Here is a 22,416-nt window from a genome sequence, read left to right as displayed (position 1 = left end):
GCAGGCGAAACACCCATATACATAGAATAAACAAAAATACCATTTAGGCTAGGCATGCTGGCTCACACTTCTAATCCCAGCACTTGAGATTCCTGACTAAAGAGACAAGCAGGGCCCTAAGATGGCTTAGAGGGTTGGAGTACTTGCTGCCAAAGTCTGATGGCCTGAGTTTGGCCCCCACCCCCAGAGCCCACGTGGTGAAAGGAAAGAACAGACTTCTACAAGTTATCCTCTGGCTTCCACACACACGCCACAGCATGATGCACACATGCTCATACACATGCACACAAGTTAATAAATGTTAAGAAAAAGACCACTTCCAAAAGGTCCTGAGTTCAATTCACAGCAAAACCATGATTGCTCAAAACCATCTATAATGAGATCTGGTGCCCTCTTCTGGCCCACATGTGTACATGCAGATAGAACATTGTATACATAGTAAGTAAATAAATCTTTAAAAAAAAAAGAAAGAAAGAAAGGAAAAGACAAGTAATGCTGAAAAGTAGAAAAAGGACATTTATTCAGTGTGATCAGCTGAGAAGAGGAGCAGAGGAAGAAGCTCAGGGGCCCTGTATCATGACAGTTAGGTTTAAAGATTTGTTTGTTTTATCCCCTATTCAGATGTAGCTAGTGGATAGTGCATTCTCCACAGTTGTGTGGACAGTGAGAACTGACTCTGACATGAACTCTGGTGCCCCCTATTTGACCACTTCCCCTTGGTGGGGAGACCTGGTGGCACTCAGAGGAAGGGGAATCGGGTTATCCGGATGAGACCTGATATGGTCGGGGAGGAGGTCCCCTTCTGGCACAGGCCTAGGGGAGGGGAATAGGGTGAAAGAGGGGGGGAAGGGGAACTGGAAGATACAAGCGAGGGGATAACAATCGGGTTGTAGTCTGAATAAATTATTTTAAAAAGAGCCAAAAAGAAACATTTGTTTGTTTTATCATTTTCTTTTTAAAAAATTATTTATTTATTTTATTTGCATTGATTTTTGCTTGCATGTATGTCTGTGAAGAGGGTATCAGATCCTCTGGAACTGGAGTTACAGACAATTGAGACTGCCATGTGGGTGCTGGGAATTGAACTCAGGACCTCTGGAAGAGCAGCCAGTGCTCTTAACCTCTGAGCCATCTCTCCAGCCCTGTTTTATCATTTTCAATTGTGTGTGTGTTGGGGGTGAGGGGGTACACACTTGTGTGGGCGCAGAGGCCAGAAGGAGGCAGTAGGTTCCTTAGTGCTGGAGTTACAGGTGATTGTTAACTTTTTCAAGTGGGGCTAGGAATCGACCACCAGTCCTCTGAAAGAGCCATTGCTTTGGCTCCACTTTTGGAGTATGTGGAATAGGGGCAGGACCTGCCTGGCCACTGCCAGCCCATTCTCTGAATAAAGGCTTTACTGCCTCCTGCTCCTTGTGCTCTGGGCCCTGCCAGCAGCCAGCTCAGTCAGCATCTGTGTCTGAGCTCCTCTTCAGCAAGCTGCTGAGCACAGGTTTCCCAAGGCCTGAGTGTGGCCAGCCAGCAGATCAGACTCCAGCTCTGGAGATGTGGGCTCATCCCTTAAGCCTCTTCTGCGACATGAGGTGGGGACGTTTGGGTGACAGTGACGGTTCGCTGTTAACAGTCCCACACAGCCCTTTGCTCAACATACTTGTAGTTAGGGTCGTTCTCGTTGTTTTGTTAATATTTTTAATCCCCTGGATGCCCTAGCAGCCGCTTCCGTTTCCGGGTGACCTTTTGTGGTTCTGGGGGGAGAACCCCTGACCTTAGTGCTTAGCGGAGTTGTACTCTAGCCCCACAGCTGCCTGGTATTAAAGAGCAAAAGAGCCCTTTTGGCTGGAGAGATGGCTCAGAGGGTAAGAGCACTGGCTGCTCTTCCAGAGGTCCTGAGTTCAATTCCCAGCAACCACATGGTGGCTCACAACCATCTATGATGTGATCTGATGCCCTCTTCTGGCCTGTGGGTGCACATGCAGGCAGAGCATTGTATACATAATAAATAAATAAATCTTAAAAAAAAAATAAATAAAAAAAAAAATAAAAGAGCCCTTTTGTGGAAGGGCAGTGCAATCCTCTGTGACTGACACTTATACACTGCATGGCTGTGACAAGTCACAGGCCCCTGCTTATCAGGCCAGAGATGTTTCTGCCTCATCTCACAGTGGTACATAGTTGGGCATTGCCTGGTATATCAAAGACCAGCTTCGATATCCCCTAGCATAACTGAGAGGTGGGGGTGTAGATCCTGAGGCCGGCTGGTGACCGTGCAGGCTTTCTCTGAGGACAACCTCCCAGGCTGGAACTGATTGTTACCGTCAATAGCTTCCACTGATGGTGGCAAGAGGGGTCTAGAGCTGATGGCTCCTAACAGGGCCTTCCACTGATGGTGGCAACCGGAGGCTTCCACTGATAGTGGCAAGCATCTAAAAAAGAAAGGGAAAGGAGAGAAAAGGAACACACACACACACACACACACACACACACACACACACACACACACATCTTGGTGGATGGAACAAACTCCAAAGAGCAAGTTCCAACAACCTTACACACATACATATACACATACACACGTCTTTGTGGGTGGAAAAAGATCCCAACAACCCTATTATTTTTCCTACAGCTTATATATCCCCGCAAGATCTTTCACAAAGTACAAACATCACAATGTGATTACATTCTATTTTCTTTAAGTGGATCATTACCATGAGTATGTGTAAGGAAATCATGTTCCCCAATACCTTCGCATGATCAAATGTTTTATGTATTATGGGTGAGAAACAAACATGATTTTATTTTTATTTTTATTTTTTGGTTTTTCAAGCCAGGGTTTCTCTGTGGAGCTTTGGTTATCCTGGACTTGCTTTGCTTTGTAGACCAGGATGGCCTCAAATGCACAGAGGTCCTCCTGCCTCTGCCTCCCAAGCTCTAGATTAAATGTGTGCGCCACCACTGCCTGACAAACAAGTAATTTCTAAGAACCCTTTATACATTTGTAACTAAGCAACTTGTTACATATTAACAGAGTGTAAACAAGCAAGGTAACTTCTCCGCCAGCTTTTCTTTACCAGCAGGCTGCAATTTGGGGTTACAAAGAAAGAATCAATTATCTTAAAAAGCAATCTTATAAAGATCTTAAAAGAATCACAAATCTAAACTCCTATATGGAAAACAGTCAGCCATTTCTACTTTAAATCCTAAATGTGCTCATCTGCTCATTAATAATTTTATTAAATTATATCAGGAAGCTGAAGGCAAAAATACGTGTAAGAATTTAGTCAAGTTGACGTTAAGCTTCAGGGAGAGTCACCTCAGCTAATGCTAATTGGGGTATTTATTCTCTTTGCTCACCAACCTCAAAAAGGCCCTAGCTTTACTATTAAGAGTGCACTTTTTCTAAATTTCCAATTGTTCCCTAAGGTTTTCTGTATCAGAGCCAATAGCGAAATCATCTTTACCTAACTTTGCTAAACCGACTATTTTTCCCTAAGACTTTTTACATCAGAACCACTAGCAAAAGCATCTTTACCTAACCTTGCTGAACAATCCATTTTTCCAAATTCTTTCTAAAGGTCATTGGTAGCAATCTACATCTGCAGGTTCTTTTCCAGGGTGGTTGAGTCATTAATCTGCTCCAGCAGCAGTGCCTGAAAGAGAGCAAGCGTTGTTCTTGCTTGTGCCAATGATACTGCCCAGTGAGAGGCTGGAAGCCTCCTTAATTCATATATTAGGGGGATTGTAAGGACTGCAGTGGTAACAAGCAGAGCTATGCTCCATAACAGCACGAAGTCCTCGGGACACGGAGCTCTCAGGGTTATTTATGCCTTGCTGATACACACCTGTCATGGTTATGTTAACCAGTGGGCCATATTCCATGAGTTCTAGAGTTCTTTTGCTGTGCCTCTTGCACAGCCCCCAACACTGGTGCAAAAGGAATGCAGGAATTTCCAATGCCAGCGGATATTCCCACCCTGTGCCTGTGAGCCTGCCCCGGCCCCTTCATAGGGCTGGGTGGACCACACACTGCTGTCAAAGGGCTGAGGCTGGTTTCAAGTACTGGTTCTGTGGTGTGGCTGGTGCCTTTTACTAGCCATCGATCCCGAGTCTGGCCACTGACAGACTCCGAGGTGTAGTGGAGGATGTTGTACAAGGTAGACTTTCCCTTCAGAGGTAAGGTACTCAGACTAGAGCTCTAAAGCTCAGGGAAAATAGAGGAAACCCAGGAGCTTAATGCATTGAGAAGCACAGGGTGAGTTTGTTGGTTTATCTAGAACAGGGGTTTTCAACCTTCCTAATGCTGCGACCCTTTAATACAGTTCCTCATGCTCTGCTGACCCCCAAAATTATTTTCATTGCTACTTCCTAATTGTAAGTTTGCTGCTATTATGAATCGTACTGTAAACATCTGTGTTTTCCAATGGTCTTAGATGACCCCTCTGACAGGGTCATTTGACCCCCAAAGGTGCTGTGAGAACCACTAACTAGAGAGAGTGGGCGGGGGCATGTTTGTTGACCCACTCTGGGCCAGGCATGGGCTGTTCCATCTGGGATAGAGCAGAAAGGAGCCTGTGGCTCTGGAGCTTAGCCACCTGTCCCTCTGTCAGATAACAAAGTGGCAGAGCCGAAGGGGAAACCCAGACTTCTCTTACCAAAATTAGTGGCTCCCCCCCCACCCCGTCTTTCTGGTATTTATCACACAGAAATATCATTTGTAATTAAAAAAAAAAAGTCTGAAGTAATCAAATGGAAATCAATCTGGCATCCTCTCAGGGCCTTCCTGCCTGCAGCTGAGATGCGCTTGCTGTCCCTTTAAGTCGTGCTCTCCTTGGGATTGCCGCAGCCTGAGGGGGAGGGCTAGGGATGTCTGCAGTGAAGATTTCCCCAGCAGAGTCTTTTCTCCCTGCAGCCTAGGCAGCCAGTCCGCGACAGTCCTCACAGCCCCTAGACTTTCTTTTTTCTTAGAAGCAGCTGATTCATTCATTTACTGGCTGGCGTAGGGTTAGACAGTGGGGCCTGGCAGCCCTGGCTCTCAGACCGCCACTGGGTGGAGTCCTAGGCCTCCGGAGAGGCATCCCCAGCCTCTCTGATGCTGTGGGTGGGTGGGGGTGGGCAGCACCAAGAGAGAAGGAGCCGAGCATCCCAGCCTTGTTAGATCTCTGGCCCAGACAGAAATGCAGGTGGGGAGGACCAGGCTTGGCCAAGGTCAGAGTCAGGGCCAGGGCGGCCCCTTCTCACTCCTCTGGCCTCCTCCTGTAGGGTGCTTCAAGGATGACCGTATTGTCTTCTGGACGTGGATGTTCTCAACCTACTTCATGGAGAAACTGGCCCCCAGGCAGGACGACATGCTTTTCTACGTGCGCAGGAAGCGGGCCTACCCGGGCAGTGAGAGCAGTGTCGATGGGAGGAAGGTGGGTGACCCCTACCCCCCCAAATCCCACACCACACCTCTTCCCTGAACATCCTGCAGGGTCTCCTCCTTCTCTCTTGCAGCATTCATGCGTGGCTCAAGGAGGGACCATGCTGAGTACCCAGCATGCTTGAGGAACCTAGGAGATGGTCACCAGTGGCCTACTTGTGATCTGCTGCATTTGGTTTTTTTGCTGGGACCATGAAAGGCAGTGATTGTAGCTTTAAGGAATCTAAGGCTTGGGGTTCAGCTGATGTGGCCAGCCTCTTTTTTTTTTTTTTTTTTTTTTTTGGAATAAGAGATGATGTATTCTCGATTCAAACATAAGTGACCATGGCCCATGAACACAAATTGAAGTCACCTCAAACTTCATGTTCCAATATGGAAGCATTTCCATGAAGCTTTTATAGTATAGCAAATAGAGTCATAAATAGAGACATATGCATACATTGGTGGAAACATTAGGTAAAACAAAGAGAGGAAATCTCATAGGTTTCAGGTGCTATCTGATGACACTCTTAGCCTTTTGATTGGTGAGGCTGCTAAGTGTTTGTATGTTTCAAAGGATTAACAATGACGCTAGTCCACACACAGAGGGGACCATTAAAAGGTCTAAAGATCCTAGCACTCGGGAGGGAGAGGCAGGCGGATCACTGTGAGTTTGAAGCAAGTCCAGGGCAGCCAAGATAACATAGAGAAACTTCGTCTCGAAAAACCAAAAAAAAAAAAAAAAAAAAAAAAAAAAGGCTAAAGATGGTGGCCAGCCTCTTATAGTGAGCGAGCAAATGGAGGTACAGGGCTTTGAGCCCCAAGTCCAGGGTACTTCCCAGAGTGAGCAAGGAAGTGGCTGGATGGTAGTGATAAAGCTGCCCTTCTCTTACGGTACACTGTGGAATCACTCAGGGCTCTCCCTGGTCTCCTGAGTCCCCCAGAAACTGGGCAGGTAGATAGAGGAGTAAACAGGGCTTAGAGGTAAAGTTAGTCACCCAGGGTATTGCATCTTTTAAGTGTGGTAGTGTGGAGGAGTTTTTGAGGCAAGTCTCCGCGTGCTTTTTTCTTTGCAGAATTTTTAGAGGTTTATAGAATGTTTAAGCAACCCACATGTTAAATGTGGGAATGCTTTGTTTGCCTGAAAGACAAATAGTGTTCAGTTTGCGAGTCCTGTCTGGTGCAGCCTGTCTACTTCCAAGTGCCCTGCCACTCCATGGGTTCTTAGTTATGGCTTACACACGTGAGTGCTGGGAGCCCTTTTCTGTCACACGTCTGCACGGCTACAGAGGCCTTTGGTGGCTTCCTTGCCAGGCTGGCATGGGAGGGGCCAGCAGGAGCCCATGGACCACTGGCCCAGAGAGTTAGAAGAGCCAGGGGAGTGTAGGGTCTGGAGAAATGAGTGATGCTGCGGACTGGATGAGGGCCCAGGAGTGAGTGACAGGTGGGTAGAGTAGGAGATGCTCTGTGGAGGAGTTAAAGCTGAGACCTGATTTGTAGGTCCATCTGGCAGCTGTTGCTAGTGGCACCAGTGAGGCGAGAACCTTCTCAGGAGGGAGGCTAGCCCTGGGCTCCTCAGTCCTGTGCCTTACATCCTTCCTATCTGGTATGCCGTTCCAATCCAGTTTTCTCCCCTCTATCAGTATTATGGCTGTGGTCCGGAACCAGACATCTCGGGGACTTGGAGCCGACAGTCCCTAAGGGCCAAGCCTCCCATTAGATACGTGTGAGGCTGGGATGTTTGGGGTTATGACCAGAGGTGCCTTGGCAGGAAGGGACAGGTGTTACCGAGGTTTACCATGGGGTGAAGGCCCTTGGAGCAGCAGGACTGTGGACCTCGCCTCTGGCTCCAAGAGACTCCAGCCTGTCAGTCTCAGAAAGACAGACACACATGAGACACTGCGTGGCAGTTCTGGGAGAGATCGGGACGTGGGGGACAGGAGGAGAGGAAAGTGGGGCAAGTAGGTGATGGCATTCAGGTGGAAGAGAAGTAAGGCAAGAGTAGGTGGGTCCCTGGGGCTGCGTTGAGACAGCCTTGAAGATTCAGTGGGTGTTGAGGTCAGTGGAGCCAGCCTGAATCTAACAGGAGCTCTGATGAGTAAAAGTGGCTCAGGTGGAAATGGCTCCTTCCCCAGCACGGAAAACACAGAAACGACTCAGGCTGGCCACTGTCTTTGAGAAGCCTTCAGTGGGCAGACAGACAGCATCATGTGGTCTGGGCCCACAAAAGAGAAGACATCTTTATACAGGGCTTGTAGGGCAGCTATTGACAGAAGGCATATCCTGGGGCCATGTGTATAGTACCTGCGTGGTGGGGGAGGGGTACCTGGTTATGTTTGACTCAGGGTGTGATATAACTTGACTTAGTGTGGGACAGGATGTGACATAGTGTCAAGCAGAGCACCCTGACCTCGGTGATATGTGTAAGGAGAAAGGAAAGTCACCAAACGTCAGTGGAGTGAGACTAGGAAAAAACCAGTCTTGCTGCTCCGATGGCTTCTCACAGGTGTCCAGGAAGTGGGCACTCCTCTTTTGCTCCCCTCCCCTATTTGTGCTTAGTTGGCTTCCTGCATCTCTGCATGGGTTCCAGGGAGGGCTGACTGCATGGTGCCTACAGTGTGGCCTGAAAGGGACAGGCTGGGGTACAGCTGGGAACCCCAACCCGCCAACAAACAAGAGCCCAGGGCTGCTGAGAGGTGGACTCTAGCGCCTGCGCATTAGGAGTGTTCTGCGGCAAGCCCTGCGCTGCCTCCCACCCTTTTCCATCCTGCTGCCACTGGTTGTCATAGCAACCAACAGGCTCCCTGACTAGCCGGAGGAGGGTGGGTGGGCAGAGCCAGAGCTGCAGTGTGGGTGGGCGAGGAGTGCTGGAGTTCCCACATCCTCCTCCGGCAGGATCACCTTGAGGATCCGGACCTGGTCTCCCCAGTGTGCCCTGGATTCTCTGCGCGGACTTCTCATGCCACTCTGGACAAAATGCTCCCTATTCTCAGCAGCCCATTTTGTCTTTGGCAGTGCAGCGTGGGCACTGGCATCTGTCTGTGTCCTTGTCTATGCTGGTGTCCTCCTTGTGACACTCAGCAGTTCTAGGGTACAGATTAACCCAAAGCCACTTGGAAAACCAAAGCTCAGGGGCAGTAAGAATCCTTCTCTGGTACCCAAGTATCCAGTCCTCTCTGTGTGTGTGTGTGTGTGTGTGTGTGTGTGTGTGTGTGTGTGTGAGAGAGAGAGAGAGAGAGAGAGAGAGAGAGAGAGAGAGAGAGAGAGAGAGAGAGAGTGTCAGAATCTCACTAGGTGGCTTTATGTGGCCTGGAATTCTCTGTAGACCAGGCTGGTCTCAAACTCACAGATCTCTGCCTGCCTCTGCCTCCTGAGCCCTAAGATGAAAGGCGTGCGCCACCACATCCAGCTGGTAGTTTTTCTTGATTATAATGGACATTCAAACATGTCCAGGTGGATGGCCTTTTGTCTGTGGGAGCATTGGGGGTGGGAGGTGGGGGGTGGAGGGGAGGTCACCAGCCTTCAGACCCAGAGACCCAGCATGACCAGTGTGCTCAGGGTTCTTGGGCTCCGGCAGCCCCTTCCCTCCCTGGCCTCAGCTGACTTCCGCCATTCATGTGGGTTGTCCCTGTCCTGCACTAACATGCAGATCTGCAGTGCATCCTGTGGCTGCTTCTCAGTCCTTTATCTGGGAGTGAGCTGAGTGGCAGAGGGGGCTGTGATTTATCAGTCTGGTTGCTGGGTGCTGTTCCTGAGTGTACACACCGCCCACCTGCCCTCCTGCGGGTGGGGGTCTGAGCAGTTCCCTGCGTGTTTTGGTGACACATGGAGCTACCCGTTCTATTGTCCCGCTGACCTGTCATGGGAGTGTGCACCCCGCGGTTGAGCCAGCAGCAGTTGAGCACCTGCCTGTGTGGGTTCTCCTGCAGGGCAGGAAACAAGATGAGTGAGCAACCAAGCAAGCGGGGGGGGGGGGGGTGGCTCCCAAACTCCGAGTTTGGGTGATTCCCACAGCCACACAGACAATGGGAGGTAGGAGTCCCACTCCTGTGGCATATCCTCTTGCACTGAGGTACCTCTGTGTGGATCCCAGCTCTGCTTTGAGGGCACACAGGCCTGTGTCCCTGTTGTGTCCCAGCAGGAGGTGGGCCAGTTAGGACCCTGGGCTCAGTACTCCTACTACCACAGGCTGTTTAAAAATCTGCTTTTGATCATTTTATTTTAATGCCTCTCCTGCTTGGAGGTAGGGTGGACAGGGGGAGGGTGGGGGTGAGGGTGGGGGAGGGCGGGGGGGGGCTCTGGTGTCTCTTTGATGAGTGTGTGGTACACGATCTGTAGCCTGTTTGATCCTCATCAGTTACAGTGAGATTAATGGTGCCTTCCTTAATAATTTGTAAAACCTGTAGCGTAGGCTTCTGCCGCCCGCTGTGAGCCCTATAGATCTTACTGTGGTTGGGAACTTGGGGAATACAATGTCTTAATTATCACGAGTTTGAGAGGAAAATGCTTTTCCTAGTACAGACTAGAAAGTTGGGGCTGTAAGAGAAGATGAGATGGGTACTAGGGATGAGCGTCTTTGTGTGTTACCACTGCCCGGTGCAGCAGTCAGGGAGCGGAAGGCCCCAGCGGTCCCTAGAGTCTCACTTGTGTCCTGTGCCACAGGCTGAGGCTGAGCCCAAAGTGGAGGTAGAAGTGTACAGGAGGGACTCCAAGAAGCTTCCAGGCCTGGGCGATCCTGACATCGACTGGGAAGAGAGTGTCTGCCTGAACCTCATCCTGCAGAAGGTGTGGGGTGGGTGGTGAGGGCTGCTTATGGGTCTGGGGGAGGGTGTCCCCCCTCCCCCACAACACACATACTGAACTGCATTTTCTTCCAGCTGGACTACATGGTAACCTGTGCTGTGTGTACGCGTGCCGACGGGGGCGACATTCACATCCATAGGAAGAAGTCCCAAGTGAGCCCTACCTCCCGCTAGGCATCCAGACCTGCTAGCTACCCTTGCCTGTCATATGACGATATATCCTTACTTTCCCACCCCCAAGGTGAGGGGTTAACTCCAAGGGTCTCAGTCCTGTACATGCGCCCAGCCCCCTCCAAGCCTCCTGTAGCACATCTCTGGCCCCCTCGCCCGTGTCTGCAGTAGCTCCAGGCTGCCATCCAGGCTGGCTTCTCAGCCCTTTCTATCTGCTTTCTTTTAGCAAGTGTTTGCCTCCCCCAGCAAACACCCCATGGACAGCAAAGGGGAAGAGTCCAAGATGAGCTACCCCAACATCTTCTTCATGATTGACAGCTTCGAGGAGGTGAGTGTTCACTATTGGCTGCTCCCTCCTCCCTGCCGCCTCCCCCCCACCTCCCGCCTTCCTCTCCTCTTGAGGGTGCCAGGCTGAGGAGCTGCAAAGCCTCCCAGGAGACATGGGCAGCAGGAGCAGGAAGAATCTGGATGACAGCCAGAGGGGTTCCCCTTGTCACAGTGGCTGACTGAGGCAAGAGCCTTCTCTCTGCTCTAAGGTGTATTCATCTGTAAAGGGACTGTCGTGACCTTGTGACCTACTTAGGTGTCAGTAAGAACTTATGAGGAGGAGTGTGAATCACAGTTGCTTACAGTAAGTGCTGCCTGAACAGAAGGCGTCATCATCTGCTGCTCTGTGATCAGTGGCGGCCTCCACTCTACCCAGGGTGTCAGAGAGGACGGACCTTTAGTTTTATGGCCAAACCTTTGTTTTAAGATTGGAAAAATGTGCTTGTGGACACATTAACTCAGCGATGCCAGGAGGAGTGGGGAGGGAGGCTGCCAGCCCACTTCCTGTTCAGTTCCTCTGCCAAGGCTGATGGTGGAGTGTGTGTGTGTGTGTGTGCGCACGTGTGTGTGTGCATGTGTGTGTGTATGTTTGTAGTGTGTGTGGTGTGTGTATGTGTGTGTGTATGTGTGGTGTATGTGTGTGTGTATGGGGTGTGTGTGTGTGGTGTGTGTATGTGTGTGATATGTGTTGTGTGTGCGTGTATGTGGTGTGTGTGGGATGTGTGTGTGTGTGGTATGTGTGTGGTGTGTATGTTGGGAGGTCCTAGTACTTACCCAGAGACAGCCATGGCTCTTGGAAGTCCCATGAAGGTATGCGTGGTTTTCAGGGCCTTCGAGGGCTCTGCTGGTGTCTGGCAGTACCTGAGGCTCAGGAAGGTGATGTGGCCTCCCTGGGCTCACACTGCACATGTGTGTACACCTGAGGCTGTCACCTTGACGCTCAAGTCCGGATGTCAGCTATGGGAATAGCAGCTTAGGCAGGTGGCAAGATGTGGCCACATTGCCTGTGTCCAGGTGACGTTATTCCAGGCAGGCAGCCATAGTAGTTGTCACATTAGTCTTGGACAGCCAAGCCCAGGTAAGGTGGGCTGGACCAGGCTGCAATGAAGGAGGTCTCCAAGTGTCCCAAGGTTCTTGTGTCTTGAACCCCATTAGGAAGTCAGATGAGGGTCTTGCCCGTGGCTCAGTGTGGGACAGGGCCTCTTCCTCTAGTCTCAGCTCCCTGCTGCTGCACATCCTTACCCCACCATGAGGATGGTGCTACCAGTGACAAGGGTGAAGGTGAGGTGATAAGCAGTAGGTGGCTGTAGACAGGTAGTTTGACTTCTCGGTGTCCTCACCTGTAAATGGGATCCCCTCTCTCTTTGTTCTTTCTCTTCCTTCCAGTCTCTTCCTCTGTTATCCTCCTCTTCTCCCCCCTGCCCCAACCTCTCTGTCTTGAGACACATTGTCATCCCTGTCTACCTGAGGCTGACCAATTCTCCTGCCTCAGCTTCAGTTTGCACCATAGTCAGTGACTTTTGTACCTTCCGAGCAGCCAGGTCAGGGTATGGTTTGAGTAGTGGCACTGATGTTTGATCTCCCATCTCTTTGTCCCCACCCTCAGGTATTCAGTGACATGACTGTGGGGGAAGGAGAGATGGTCTGTGTTGAGCTGGTGGCCAGTGACAAAACCAACACGTTCCAGGGCGTCATCTTTCAGGGCTCCATCCGCTACGAGGCGCTCAAGAAGGTGTATGACAACCGCGTGAGTGCAGGGCTGCCTAGCAGTGTGTGAGCACTCGCCCTTTGTCTCCCCACATGCCCCGCCCCTGTTCCCGCCCCCCAGGCCTGTGTTGCTAAGACCACCCAACATCAGGCCACCTGATGCTCCTCCAGCCCCTCCTGGGGGCCTACAGTCTCCTTGATGTTCTTTCTTTCATCCCAGTCTACCTGTGTCCATCTGAGGTGGGGACTTCCTCCTTCCTCTCATGTCCCTGTGAGGTGCCAGCCAGTGGTGCATTGGCTTTCCTTTACCACCAGCTTCCTGCTGTCTGTGGCCTAGTACTGGAGACACTCCCAATATTAACCCCTGACTAATCAGCGGCAGTAGGAGTCCAGATGCACAGGCCACCCTCCTATAGCTGGTGCTGTCTGGCCTGAGGTAGAGTAGCAGCCTGAGGTTAAGGTCCTGGGCTGTGCTATTGGTGTTGGCCAAGGGATCTGGAATGCACGCCATACTTGACTGCTTGTAGGGCGCACTGGGTTCCCTGTGGCTCAGACTCCCTCAAGATGGCCTCAGAGATGGTAATTCTGGCTGCTGTGTCTTGAGTGAGTAGGGCCCGTGAAGCCAGTCCCACTGTGCTGACCGAGGCCGTGTCCCACCTACTGTAGGTGAGTGTGGCCGCTCGCATGGCCCAGAAGATGTCATTTGGCTTCTACAAGTACAACAATATGGAGTTTGTGCGCATGAAGGGGCCTCAGGGCAAGGGCCATGCGGAGATGGCAGTCAGCCGTGTGTCTACCGGTGACACGTCCCCCTGTGGGACCGAAGAAGACTCAAGCCCAGCTTCGCCCATGCATGAGCGGGTAAGGGCTACAGGGCTGGGGGAGGGGCCTCCTGACCCTTGGGTTTATTTCCCGAGCTTCTCTCACCCCACAGCCCCAGATGAGGGAGATCTCACCCTGCTGACCCCCCATTGCTGGGGCTCAGAGAGGAGGAAGTGCCTTGCATGAGGTCACCCAGTAGGTTTACACTCAAGCTATGGCTGATTCCATATCCCTGAGCTCTGCTGCCCCAAGGTTGAGTCCCCAGGGCCATGAACAGAAGTTGACTAGGAACTGGGCCTGGTGCTTCTCTGCATGGACCTGCTGGATAGCCGTGGCCACATAAGCCTTTCCACAGTGAGCCAGATAAGGCCAAGGAAGGCATGACCTCCCCTCCGACTCCTGTGGTCCCAGAAGCACAGCCATAAAGCACAAGGCTTGCAAGGGGCCTGCCCATTTGTTTAGGGTATTCCATCTGTTAGCAGCACCCGAGGGCAGGGCTCTGAGTGCTCAATACGGACCTCAGGTTTGTTTGCTTCCTCTGAGCTCTCTCAGCCCCTAGCAGGGAGCTGAGATCCATGGCTGTGTAGAGACCCCAACCTCAGGTGTGAAAAAGGCTCTGTAGGTCAGTGTTCAGATGCCACTCAGAGCAGTGCGTGATCAATCGACTCTTGCCAGGGAGACCCGGCAGGCTGCACTCTGGGCTCTGCTGTTCAGGCAACCTTGCACCAGTCTCTTCCTCTGTAAGCTTCTGTTTGTCATTGAGAGGTGCAGTGTGAACCTGCTTCCCAAGATGTGGGGGTTCCAGCCGCACCGCTCACAGCTTGTGCCTTTGTATGGGCTTGGCCCTGTGAGGTGTCCCAACCAAGTGGCAGCCACAATGGTTCTTTGCCACTGAGAAGTGACTGTCCAGAGCAAACAGTGCCTGACCAGCTGTTGCTTGAGTTAGCTCCTGGGTGCCTCCTTCCCCCCGCCCCTTTTGGAATCATTTATAGTTAGTATGTTTTATAAGCCAAACAAAACCAAGAAGTGCTGGGTTTTTGAAAAGCGTCGAGCACTTCAGGCAGGGACCCTCTTGTTTTGGGGATGGAGGTAGTTTGGATTCTGAGCTCCCAGTGACAGCATGATTCTGCCCAGTTCTGTGTTGCACTTTGATGCTGAAACATGTGTCGTGCACAGGCGTGCGGATACGGTCCCAGGCTGGACAACCTGGGGTGCTGTTTGCTGAGTGCCCACAGATGAGTCACTAGGCTCACCCGTGCCTCAGTTTTCCCCCATCTGTCAAGTGGGAGTGGCCATGAGGAATGAGCTGGCCCCTAGCCATGTCCTTCAGAGCAGGGAGTTGCGGAGCCCTGGGGAGGAGTCATGAGGTCATACAGGATCCAAGCCCACTGCCCATGTAACGCACTGTTGCTTGTCTTCTTGTCCTCGGGGGTCACTTGTAACCAGTGTACAAGAAATGCAGACTGTGTGTATTGTGGTTTCTGGTATTTGTTTTTTTATCTTTTGAAAACTTCCCTGGCTTGAGGGAGGACCGTCTGGAGCCCAGCAGCCGCCGGGACTTTGGTGGATGTCGGAGCTATGACGAGGAGGCCGATGGGGCCCCGAAGTCTCGGTCTCAGCTCATCTTGCTGCTCCGATTCTTGTTTGCATGGGGAGGAGGGAGGGGATGGGCCAAGTTCCCTATGCCTGGAACGCCCTTCCCCCCCTTCTTCACCTGGCGAACTCCTACTCGTCCTTCAAGACCCAGCTCAAGCGGCAACCTCCTCCAGGAAGCCTACTCTGATTTCACAGGCTGTCTGTCCCTTCTTCCACTGTGCTTCCATGTTCTGTGCTTCCCTTTCTCTGTCTCAGCGACCAGCATGCAGTCTGTGGTTGTCACTTGACTCTGTCACCCCCCAGCAGACTGTGAGCTCCTTGAGGGCAGGGGTCCTATGTCTTGTGCCCGTCTGTGCCCACCTCACCCACAAGTGAGTGTGGAGAATGTTGGCATCTGGGACTGAATGTGCTTGGAAGGGAAGAGAGGAGACGGGCAGAGCATAAGAGCCTAAGCACTCGTGAAAGGGGCTGGATACAAGAGGGAAGGACTCAGGAGTGACCTGGGGTGCAGTCCCCAGTGGCTTCAGGCAGGTCAAGGTTGTCATTTGTGTACCCTGTCTGCTCACGTCAGACGGGTATCATGAACTGTCGTGTTGGGACATGGTTAGTAAACATGGCTGTTTTAACCCATACCAGCAGCCCATCCTCTTCTGTGTTGAGATGTGGAAGAGGGGCCCCTCTGTCAGTTTTGGTGGCAGCCTGCTTCCTCCTTAGGCAGGACTAAGTTTCGGGGTGTGTGGCTAGCCTCCAACGTTCAGCATCCCTTCAGCCAGGACAGCTGACCCTCAGGCCGGGGTCAGCAACTCTAACCACAGTTTCTGGTTGGGCTGTCTTTGTAGGCAGGATCCGAGTGGCTTTGGGGCCTCACAGCAGGGTCTGCTCCTGCTACATTTGTGACTTGGACTCCTTGTCCCCAGGTGACCTCCTTTAGCACCCCGCCCACCCCGGAGCGAAACAACCGGCCTGCCTTCTTCTCCCCGTCCCTCAAGAGGAAGGTGCCTCGGAACCGCATTGCAGAGATGAAGAAGTCGCACTCGGCTAACGACAGCGAGGAGTTCTTCCGAGAGGACGGCGGTGGAGGTAACTGGCTGCAGCCATCGTGATCCTGTAGGCTAACAGCCCCCTGCTCTGGCTTGCATTCACCCATCCGTGCGGTCACTTGTCCACGTGTCCACTTGTCCTTGCACTCACTCATCCATCCAGTCAGGTGTCCTTATATCGATTAATCCATGCAGTCTCTCACCCTTGCTTTCACTCAGTCACCCATTAGAGAGGCACAGCACCGGGAGAGTGCTGACCACAGGGCTTCTGGGGTGAAACTGTGCGTACATAGGGCAGGAACCGCCTCAGAGAGCCTTGTTTTCAGACTCTCCACCCACCTTGTGTTCAGAGGCTCTCTTCCTCTTCTGCCTCCTGGACCAGCTTTCCTTAGTCTAGAACCTTCTGACCTAGGTAAACCTCAAGGTTTCTCTGTTGCCTCTGTCTCCTGGTCTCCTGGTCTCCCGTGAGTCCCCCTGACTCACAGATCTTGTGTCTGCCAGAGGTCCGTGGAACCCGTGGTTCTACCCAATCTGCTCTGTGCATGCAACTCTCTTCTCAGGGTTGGCGTCACCGCCAGTAGGACAGGACTTTTCAGTCTTGGACAAGGGAAGCTGGGAGTCAGTGGGCAAACTGACCACTCCATCACTCCATCAGTCCGGTGGAAAGTGGGGGTCAGGGGACAGGGGTGACCTTCAGATCTGAGTTGGGAGTTTCTGGGGGGAATATCCAGCATCACTCACCATCCTCAGCAGGAGGTGGTACCATGTCTGTTCTCTCTCTCTCTGTCTGTCTGTCTGTCTGTCTGTCTGTCTGTCTGTCTGTCTGTCTCTCTCTCTCTCTCTCTCTCTCTCTCTCTCTCTCTCTGTGTGTGTGTGTGTGTGTGTGTGTGTGTAGAAGGGCAGGCTTCACTGGGGCGAACCCTGAGTGGTTTCTAGGTTAGGGCCAGGCAGAAGTGGGCCCTGGCACACAGGAGAGTGTGAGGGCCTGCAAGCAGGGCTCTGGGGTGTGTGGGAATTGGTGAACATTTGTCAGCGTGCTATCCGTCTGGAGGAGCTGATGTCCTGTTGCTCCTGCCCCCATGCTCCCTGTCCCATACTGGGATTCTTCTGACCCGACCTTCTCCTCTCCAGCTGACCTGCACAATGCCACCAATCTGCGGTCTCGATCCCTGTCTGGCACAGGACGGTCCCTGGTCGGGTCCTGGCTGAAGCTGAATCGAGCTGATGGAAACTTCCTTCTCTATGCACACTTGACCTATGTCACCTTGCCACTGCATCGGATCTTAACAGGTATGCGGAGGCAGAGCCCTTGCAGAGCCTCCCTGCCTGGCCTTCAGTGGGATGTACTTTCCATAGCTAGTGGCTTCCTGCCACATATCCCTGTTGTCCTCACTGGGCCCCTCTTTGACTCGCCACAGTTGGGTGTTGCTTCTAGAATCTCTCTCCTCTTGACCTTTGTATCTGCACTTGTCTGTTGCTTGCATGGCAGGGCAGGGTGGTGATGACATCTGCAGTCTGTGAGGCCCGATCAAAAATGGTGGGTGTGGGGGGCAGCTGTGGCTTCCTCCTAAGAGTGTCCTCACCCTGCCTGCACTCTCCTGTCTCCCTAGACATCCTGGAAGTACGGCAGAAACCCATCTTGATGACCTAGTGTATATGGAGCCTGCACGGAGCCCCGGCCCTGCCTGGCCCTGGGAATGCTGCCAAGTGCCTACCTGTCACCGCCACCGGGGTCTTCTGTGACAAGCCAGCGCTGGAGCCACAGCCAGGCAGGGCCCCTTGACTCCCGGGGCCAGGGCCGACTCCATGAACACCAGCCCAAACTGAAGTGCCTCGTCTTCCTCCCTCGCTGGCTCTGCTCCTACCCTGTGCCCGCGCTTGGCCCCCTCAGCCCATCTCTGGAGAGCCTTCTGCTTCCAAAGAGGGCTAGAGAAACCAAGAGGTCATAGAGAGCGTGAAGGGTTGCCAGCTTCCAGAATGTTCTTAGGCCTCCTGACCTCGGTTCCCATACCCCTGCTGGGGCTCTGTGCCAGGCCGCTGTCCACACATCCTACACAAAGCCAGTTGAAGATTTTGTAATGCAGTCCTGACGATCTTCAGCTCCTGATCCAGTCCCAACTTGTTCTCCCATAGTTACTGCTTGTCGCAGTGGGTTCCAGCTGCGGGTCGGAGAACGCGAGCTGTTTGTCGTCTGGGAATACCTCGCCCCACACCCAGCTCCAGAATGGGTCTCAAATCTCCAGCTGGGCAGACAGGCCCCAATCCCCCAGAATGGGCTTTGCTTCCATCCAAAGAACACCGCCAACACACACACCCGACCCCGAGATGTTGTACACGTCAGTCTCCGTTGGAGGGACACAGAATTCGGTTCTGAAGGAAAGTGGGAGGGTATTTTTGCTGAGGGATGTCTGATGGCGGACTGGGGTGGAATCCTCCTAGAAAGGTTGGAGGCCCTGGGGCCAGAGTTCAGATCCAGGGTGGTGCTGTCCTGTCAGCCCCTGTGCTTTGGTCAGCATGCTAGTCTTGTCTTCAGCCTGGCTTCTTAGGCAGAGAGGAGCAGAGCAGGCTGCCCATGAGCCTGCATTGTCCTCGGTGGGTGCAAATTTTGGCTGTGTGGGTCACTGACCCAAGCCTCACCATGGCAGCGAGCTCTACTTGAGACCTCTACCTGAGTGGAATATACTGGAAGCTGGGCTTCCTGCTGCCACCGAGTTTAGTGCTCCGGGTTCTGGAGAACTGAGCTGTGTGTGTAGAGCTTGGCCCCTCTGGGCTGGAGAGCAGGCACAGGAGCATGGCTCTCCTGTCTGGCTCCATTCCTTGGTCTCTGGGAGTGGGGACTACTTTGGGGCTTTCTCTAGATTTTGTATGTTGTTATTAAAAAGCGAGCTATTGCGTTTCATTCTGCCTCAGTTTGCCCACCTGTAAAATGGGGCTGATACCACCTACCTCACTGAAGTCTCCAGGTTCAAGTGCATGGCTGGGTCAGGGTTTGCTCACCTGTCACTCTGCATAGCTCCGGTTGGGTCTTAGGAGTGGGTGTTAGATGGTGAGGAAGCTTGCTTTCCTGCCTGCTCTGAAATAACACCTTCCAAAGGGACGAGTAGCGCGTGTGCTTAGACACTGCTATTCTGCCAGAGCCCAGGTCTCTGTTCTAATCTAACCATCAAAGCTGACTTGCATTCTGCCCTGGCATGCCAGAGTACCTCAGGCCTGTGGGTGTGGCCCTGAAGTCTAGGGTAGCCATTTCTCCTGAGGTGTGAATGCTGTCCCCCAGTTGTTTCTATGGAGGTCACAACCTGCCATTTCAGGATCTGGCCATTGTGGGGTCTGAACATTCTTGGGGATAAATACAGCCAAGTGTGTCTTCTGTGGGTGAGTGAGGCAGTCTAGACCCATAGGCCAGGGTCAATGAGGCAGGCCAGGTTGAGAGGCCTAAGAACATTCTGGATTCCCTCCCCCAGAGCGCAGCCATGCTCTCTTGGCTGGGCTTGGGCAAGGCTAGCTCCTCTCAGCTGGGGTAACTGTGTATAAGCGCATCCCAAGCTGTAGGAAGGTAGTCTGTACCTTGGAATTTGGCTCTCTGTGGCACAGATTATACTGGTATCCCCAGGCCCGATTTCCAATTCTTGGGTACCATCATTTTCTTTGTTGAGGAGGAAAGCACTCAGAGCGGCTGAGTGAACTCAAAATTGAACCACGAGTAACAGTGGCAGGAGGCAGGCTTGATCCCAGTCTACTGTTTGAACATGGCCAGACATTTGGTCACATTCCCCCCTTTCTCCAAAGGGCACTTTGCAGTTCCAAACTTGTTCAGATGCCCTTGAGAACTGGGCTAGAATTCTGATGTTTACCGTTTCAAGTAGCTGACCTCAGAGGGCCAGACATGGTGGCACGTGTGTGCAGTCCCAGAACTGAAGCTGAGGTAGGAGGACAGAGTTCCTGGCCAACCTCAGCTACTGTCTCAAAGTGACAAGTAACAGAAGCACCCGGAATCCTGGGGTTGATAGTTTGGCATCTGAGGTGTAACCTTTAATGATTCTAGGAACATGCCTGTCCTCATACAACACAGGGTGACAAACAGAAACTGGAATTCAAGTGCAGTTTTGTTTTGAGGAAACCTAAGTGTCAGTCTATATGACACTAAGAAGTGTTGTTTGCTTTGTGTCCAGGATGTAGGAAGCATCCATGTTTCTTCAGGTAGTATCCTTATATTGCCTCCTGGGTTCTTGCTGGAATCCTGGATGCTCACACTGAGGCAGCCTAGGCTCATTTTCCCCCTAAAGATTATTATTATTTAAAACGCAGGCAAATAATAAAATAAGCAGTCGGGTGTGGTGGTGTATGCCTTTAATCCCAGCACTGGGGCGGAGGAGGGCAGAGGCAGGCAGATCACTATAAGTTCAAGGCCAGCCTGGTCTACAAAGTGAGTCCAGGACAGCTAAGGCTACACAGAGAAACTCTGTCTCAAACAAAACAAAACAAAAAACCACGTGTGGTGGCGCATACCTTTAGTCCCAGTGCTTGGGAGGCGGAAGCAGGTGGATCTTTATGAGGCCAGCCTGGTCTATGAGTAAGGCCCAGGATAGCCAGGGCTACATGAGACCCTGTCTCAAACAGACAAAAACAAACAACAAAGAAAAAACCCTAAAAAGCATTTTCATTGAAAGACATCCCAGCCCTTGTGCAGTTGGTCTAGCCTAATGAGTATGTGTATATATATATACATGCATACACTGTCATAAGTGGTTTTAAGTTTTTGACCCACACTCTGGATTTATTGAGTTTTGCTGATTTAGGTCCTATCCATTTTTCAGATTGCCTGTCCTCTCCTGCTTCAAAATCTGAGGATCTTGACTATCACACAACCTCTCTCTGTTCAGACTCATTCACCTCTGCACAATTAAGCCTGTCCCTGTGGACACAGCCACTCTGAAGAGTAAATGTAACACCTTAAGGGATGTGAATGTGCAGGTGTCATGGGGTCACATGCTTCATAGAAGTCATTGACCCTGGCATGGCAGGTACTGTGTCATCTGGCTGGGGGCTGAAGACCAGGTGTGAAAAGTAACTAACCTTTTGGGGCATCAGCAATGGCTCTTTCAGGGAGGTAGTAGCCAGAGTGCTGCCCTGTCCCTCTAGGTGAGGAGTGGTGGTACCTGACAGGCCTTCACTGATTACACCCTGACATGAACTGAACTTCCAGGCCTTTCTCTGAGCCCCACTGTTGGAATACCACACAAAGTGAAGTGACTTGACAGCTTGTGCTGGGGTGAGGATCTGAGTCCTGTAGCAGGTAGATCCTCACAAATGGAGGAAGCCACGGTGTGTTTACAGTTTGTGTTTACAGGTTTCTATTTCCAAGGTGATTTCAGACCATGAGCTGTCAATTTAGGTTTTGGTTTTTTTGTCTGTTGTTCTTGAGACAGGGTCTTATGTAACCCAGGCTGTCTTCAAACTTACTGTGTAACAGATGATGATGTTGAACTGACTAGTGAGCCTGCCTCCACCTCCTTTTGCTGGAATTACAGGCTTACACCAGTGTTGGGCGCCCAGTTTTATGCTGTGCTGGAGGTGAAACCCAGGGCTTTGTGCACCCCTCACCTGTGCCTCCTGAGTGCTGGGATTAAAAGGTGTGCTCTGCCACACTCGGCCTTTCCTACCTTCTTTTGACCTCAGCCCCTTACTTGTAGGTCAGGAAATTTAGATACAAATAGCAACCTTTCTTATTCCAAAATTATTGTATGAGAATTATACTTAACCAAAAAAAAATTGTTTTGTTTTTGCCACTTTAAAACTTGTAATTTCTATAAAAAACCATTTAAATGAAGACATGAATAGCACACACTGAATGTGTTAAGTGTGCGAGTTGTAGCTTTCCCATGAACACCCATATCCAAGAAAGCCACTCAGGGCAGGTTTTGTGGCAGCTGTTGACTTTGCTTTATGTTTTCATGTTTGAGACATTGCTTTTTGCAATTTTAGAGACACTTAGAATGAGTTTTCTTCGAAGTGCCCCTGATCTGTAACCTGTTTAATAATACATACTTCAGGTTAATTCAGACACTGTAGCAAAGCAAAGGAGTAAACCTGACTTGGCTGCAAGCTTTGCCACAAGATGCTGTTCTGAAATGGTCCCCATTGAGGCTGATAGAAGCCATCCTATTCTAGGGCTGCCCTGCTGGCTGCTGGCCTATGGAGACCCTATGAGGGGGATAGTGACCACTCTGGCCAGAGGTGTGGGCATTTCCAAAGCTGATCACATGATGCCTTTTGGGCTTGGTTCTGTCCTCCCATGAAAATATACCCTGGCAGTGTTTTGGACTGAAACATCCCAAAGCTTTTCTAAGAGAACCCCCTAACTCACAGTAATGGGGAAGATGGCTGGAATAGAAATTGGGAACCTAAGTGGGAGTTAGGAAAGATCCTGGCAGGTATCTGACCTCCCCTGTCACACAGCACCTCTGTGATAGGGCTGCTGAGCAGGAAGGGGCGGGTGGGGGTGTCTGGCTGGCTCTTTGAGGGCCTGCGGTCATCACAGGTTGAAGACATCACAGCCACC

The 22,416-nt window shown here is 51.6% G+C and overlaps 1 protein-coding gene across 2 annotated transcripts in view; it reads left to right on the top strand.

Annotated features, from left to right (window-relative positions):
* Kiaa0930 (KIAA0930 ortholog) overlaps positions 1-19,451 on the top strand; it is a 42,854-nt gene extending 23,403 nt beyond the window's left edge. Inside the window, exons 2-10 of one of the 2 annotated variants that reach the window (XM_051160134.1) lie at positions 5,254-5,405; positions 10,055-10,177; positions 10,270-10,347; positions 10,592-10,693; positions 12,299-12,439; positions 13,066-13,260; positions 15,735-15,897; positions 16,989-17,147; positions 17,468-19,451. In XM_051160134.1, coding sequence (XP_051016091.1) covers positions 5,254-5,405; positions 10,055-10,177; positions 10,270-10,347; positions 10,592-10,693; positions 12,299-12,439; positions 13,066-13,260; positions 15,735-15,897; positions 16,989-17,147; positions 17,468-17,508 — 1,154 coding nt within the window. In that variant the 3' untranslated portion in view covers positions 17,509-19,451. Of the gene's footprint in view, positions 1-5,132; positions 5,406-10,054; positions 10,178-10,269; positions 10,348-10,591; positions 10,694-12,298; positions 12,440-13,065; positions 13,261-15,734; positions 15,898-16,988; positions 17,148-17,467 lie in introns of those variants that run through there. The other variant, XM_051160133.1, reaches the window with a different exon arrangement.
* The last annotated feature ends 2,965 nt before the right edge of the window (positions 19,452-22,416 follow it).

This window comes from Acomys russatus, chromosome 17 (genome assembly GCF_903995435.1).
Source record: "Acomys russatus chromosome 17, mAcoRus1.1, whole genome shotgun sequence".
Lineage (NCBI taxonomy): Eukaryota > Metazoa > Chordata > Mammalia > Rodentia > Muridae > Acomys > Acomys russatus.
The sequence above is the reverse complement of the archived record's forward strand: the minus strand, read 5'-3'. Positions and strand labels throughout refer to the sequence as shown.